The sequence below is a fragment of the Microtus ochrogaster genome, chromosome 7 (genome assembly GCF_000317375.1).
Source record: "Microtus ochrogaster isolate Prairie Vole_2 chromosome 7, MicOch1.0, whole genome shotgun sequence".
NCBI lineage: Eukaryota > Metazoa > Chordata > Mammalia > Rodentia > Cricetidae > Microtus > Microtus ochrogaster.
Window position 1 is genome coordinate 72,388,750 of NC_022014.1, and position 4,355 is coordinate 72,393,104.

The following is a 4,355-nucleotide window of genomic DNA, read 5'->3' on the forward strand; positions in this document are numbered from 1 at the left end:
CTCTGTCTCTGTCTCTGTTTCTCTCTCTCTCTCTCTGTCTCTCTCTCTCTCTCTCTCTCTCTCTCTCTCTCTCTCTCTCTGCCTGCCTGTCTAGACTCTCCCATCTGCCCTTCCCTTCTCAGCTCGGTGTCTCTCTAGCGCACAAGCTTCTCACCAGCTCCTCAGCTGTCCTACACCATAGGAAAACTCGGCCCCCTGTATCACACCTGCGCAGACCGGCCCACTCCTGTATTGTTTCCAAGTTCCACCTGCGGTTGTATGGCTGACAAGTCGCCTCACCTTTCTGAGCCTCAGTACCCTTCCCTGTAAGGGAGAGTAGCCACTGTCTGCCAAAATAAATGAGATAATGTGTGGGAAGCTTCAGCCACCTTGGACTCAGCACACTTCATAGTACACACTGGATGGGTGAGGACCGGTACCTGCACCTGGGTCCACATTCGGCTGGTCCGGGCCTTCCTCTAAAAGTCTGGTTGTCTAGCTCAGGGGGAAATGGCTGAGGATCTCCTACCACAGGCTCCTGAGGTTCTGTAGGGCTCTACCCTGTCTGATGACCTAAGGGGTTCTGTGATCCAACCCAGGACCCAAGTGTACACCAGACAGGATGCAGACAAGATCCTTGCCAGCACAGGGCATGCAGGAAGCAATGTTGTGGGTGAGGAGGACAGAGTCCGTAGACCCAAAGAGGAAAATCGCTCTCGCTGGAATCAGAAGATCCTGCTTCACAGAGGGGTGGGAGTTGGGCAGAGGGGGAAAGGGATGTTCCCATGGATGTCTGGAAAGGTATGGGGTTCCTACAGAAACAAGAACATCCATGAGTGGCCGCTCTGAGTGCCAGGGCTGCTGTGCTCTTACTCTGGGAGGGCAGGAGTGGGAATTGGGTGGAAAGCAGAGCCAGAGAGACAGTGGACTAGGGACCTTAAGAAGCCAGGCTGCAAAGAGGGGTACAGTATCCCATGAGCCCAGGAAGCCAATAGGGAGGACCACGTGAAAGAGGTCACTCAGTTTGGGAGAGAAAAGCAATGTGTATGAAGGACATCACAGAGGAGTGGGGAGGCAATGAGGTTCATACAGCTGGCTGAGAGCAGAGGCTGTGTTGAAGAACAGGCTTGGGTGGGGGGTTAAGGCAGAGGTAAATGGGAGATGAAATAGAGGCAAGGGGGTTGAGGTAGAGGTGAGGAAGGTGACATGGAGGGGGAAAGAAGACAAACTGGAAAGGAGGTGAGGGGACTGGGGATGGGGGTGGGGAAGGCTGGGTGGAGGTAAAATATGCTAAGATTGGGGGCATGGCGGTAGAGAGCAAGACTCCACTCAGAAAGCCGAGGCAAAGGATGCTTTGCATTCAGTGAGCATGAGTGCTCCGGACAGGTGCTCTGAACCTCCAAGCCAGCCTGTCTTGTCTTGCATGGGAGGAGAAGACAGTCCTGGGGCACAGTCTAAAGGTGATGCTTTACTTTTGAACGGCAGACTTCTTGTCCTTTTAAGCGCTGGGAACTGACTGCTTACGCGTCGGAATAAGACAATATTGCTTTCTGTTCTCAGCATGACCCTCACACCTACCTACCTCTGCTACCTGGCCTCCGGAAGACAACTAGGTATGACGAATGTCCCCATGTTCCCAGGACTGTCCTGCTTTTACCATCGTGTAGATTAGGACAGTTAGTCACCAGCTGCACCCAGTTGCTAAGCCGCAGGGGCTTAAGACAGAACCCAGCTTGTCACAAAGCATTGGGCTAATTCTGCTCAATAGGATAATCCTATTTCACACCGCACCGTGAAAAGTGGCATGAGCCAGAAGGGGGATAGACAAGTGACCTGGGACCTAAGCCCCTGTGTGTCCCTTCCCACGCTTTCTAACTCAAAAGCCCAGAACAAAATGAACCACTTTGCCCCCAGACACATCACTCCATAGGTGCGTTCCACCTCCCCCATGTCCATCGTGAACAGACACCCTGTGCTGGCCATTTGCCATCGACAGGAAAAGGTTCAGACTGTACAGAAAATACAACCTCAAAAAGGGGGGGGGGCTCTCAAACCCTCAGATCACAACATTTTCCTGGTCTTTTACACACACACACACACACACACACACACACACACACGGAGGGGGGAATCCTGCTGTTCAGTATTGGGGAAAATGCTCGAAATATTCATTTAGTAGCTGATACCTTGTAACAATATCAGCTCTCTCATATCCCCGCGCAGCCTCAAGCACCCTCCTCTATGAGTAACAGGTTGTTTTCGGCCTCCAGCCGACCATCACGGCTGCATTCAAATTCTCTACTATAAACAGTTTACGCGAAAATCATTATAGTTTTTAAATGCAACCACATATAGCAAAAAAAAAAAAAAAAAAAAAAGTAATGTAGTACAATTGAGCAGTGTGAACCCACCTAGAGGGACGCCCTCTGCCCCTGCCCAATCTTCTCTTGGACACTCCACAAATTGGGTCCCCGCCCACCTGCCAGGGTCCAGATGGGGACACCCGGGGTACCTTTTGGAGAAAAGCCATCCTCGGCCTGTACTGCTGGCCTTGGTGTCGGATCGTCATTCTGGACCCTGGATGAATTCACGACCACAACACGACTGGGAGCGAAAAGGGAAAACCCCCAAGTTCACAAGCCAGCCTGGGCGTGGACGGGGAGGCGCCGAGAGCTGAGCGCCCAGGGCCCAGGATGCTCGCCGCCCCTCGACTCTGCCCTCGCACCCGCCGACATGCAAAGCAGCTGGAATTCGCGCCAACCAATCAGCGAGCAGCGCCACGCGCTCATTAGCATGCACTGCGCGGGTTCCTACTTGCCACCAGGGGGCGGCGTCCCGCTCCACCTGGACCAAGCATCAGGTAGGAAGGGCCAATTAGGGATGCTGAAACTAGAGCGTCTGTCCCAAGGTGTGTGAGCCTGCTAACCTAAAAGGAGTCTGTAGAGAAATGAGACGAAGCACTCACCAACAAAGCACACCGGAAACGGGACTTTCCCATGCCGGCTTGCAGAAGAGTTGGGCATCCTTGGATAAGTTAGCGTTAACAATTCCTTCATGAGAGTAGCAACATTTTAAACAGGTTCGTGATATCTGGTATAAGCGTCCATTGAGCATTTAATAGATGAGTAACGCTGGGGTTGTTCTTAAATAAATATTTAAGAAAAAAATAAGATGTGGACTTTTATTTATTGACCCCAAAAGTAGACTAATTGGTAAGACGTTGATTACAAGAGGGGAAGAAGCAGCCGGGTGGTGATGGCACACGTCTTTAATCCCAGCAAGTCTCTGAGTATGAGGCCAGTCTGGTCTACAGAGCGAGTTCCAGGACAGCCAGAGCTACACGGAGAAACCCTGCCTCGAAGAAAGGTCGGGAGGGGTGTGGCCGGAAGTGAGGAAGGCAAAGGAAGTCTACATGTACTCATTAATATGTATCCTTAGGAAAATCACATTTTATTTCTCATTCCTGCTGATTGCATTCGTTTGTCCTTAATAGACTTTAAGAGTACTTTTAAATTAAGCTAAAAATTGAGCAGATGAAGCAGAGCAGAGGCCTCGAGAGTATCTGTTCACTACACACATTCATAGCCTCCCCTATGTGCTGCCAGTTGATGGGCCTATAGTAACACATATCTAGAAAACGAAAGGACAAAGCCCCTGATTAGTCATCAGGACCTTTCCAGCTTGGTCATGTCTTCGAGTACTTTCTCCTGTCTACACAAGCAGGATGGACATCCAACGTAGCATGTAACATGTCTAACTTGGAAGAGAACAAAGAGATTTGCCCTGGTGGGGCTCAGTCAACTGCCGTTAGCATATAAGTCCTTATCCATTCTTTTCTTTCAGGTCAGATTAACTTGTAAGAATCTGTTGAAAGCTATGGACAATCAGAAAGCATGCTCACATACATATTCACATAACATGACTCAAGCTTGCAAACAATGTCAAAGGGCTCATGGCTGGTTGCCCTCGGAGCCCTTTCAGGAAACCCTTCACTGGAGAGGATTTGAGCTCTCCAGGGGTCGGCTGGTGCAGAGGACCAGAGTTCCTGCCAATCAAAGCAGACCTCCAAGAAGTGTGTCCCTTCTATGAGCCGGGATCCCAGGAAAGAGCTGGACTGTCTTGACTTTTCTTCACGGAACGTCTTCTGGGCTTAACGTTACACAGAACACACATAAGCAAACAAAATCCGAGGTTCCTCCCAGCACCAGCATGCCTTAATTCTGTAATTTCTGAGTAGAGAAAATAGAAGTGACTTCCTGGAATGAAGGATTGGGAACTTAAATTGTTCAGGAATAAAGAAGGGCAAAAACAGCCGGGCGGTGGTGGCGCACGCCTTTAATCCCAGCACTCGGGAGGCAGAGGCAGGCGGATCTCTG

The 4,355-nt window shown here is 50.5% G+C and overlaps 1 protein-coding gene across 2 annotated transcripts in view; it reads right to left on the reverse strand.

Annotated features, from left to right (window-relative positions):
• Positions 1 to 2,690, reverse strand: part of Rgs9 (regulator of G protein signaling 9) — a 75,961-nt gene extending 73,271 nt beyond the window's left edge. For both annotated transcript variants that reach the window (XM_005350646.2, XM_026780378.1), the window contains exon 1: positions 2,492 to 2,690. In XM_005350646.2, the coding sequence (XP_005350703.1) occupies positions 2,492 to 2,548 (57 nt within the window). In that variant the 5' untranslated portion in view covers positions 2,549 to 2,690. The remainder of the gene's footprint in view (positions 1 to 2,491) is intronic.
• Positions 2,691 to 4,355: the final 1,665 nt, after the last annotated feature.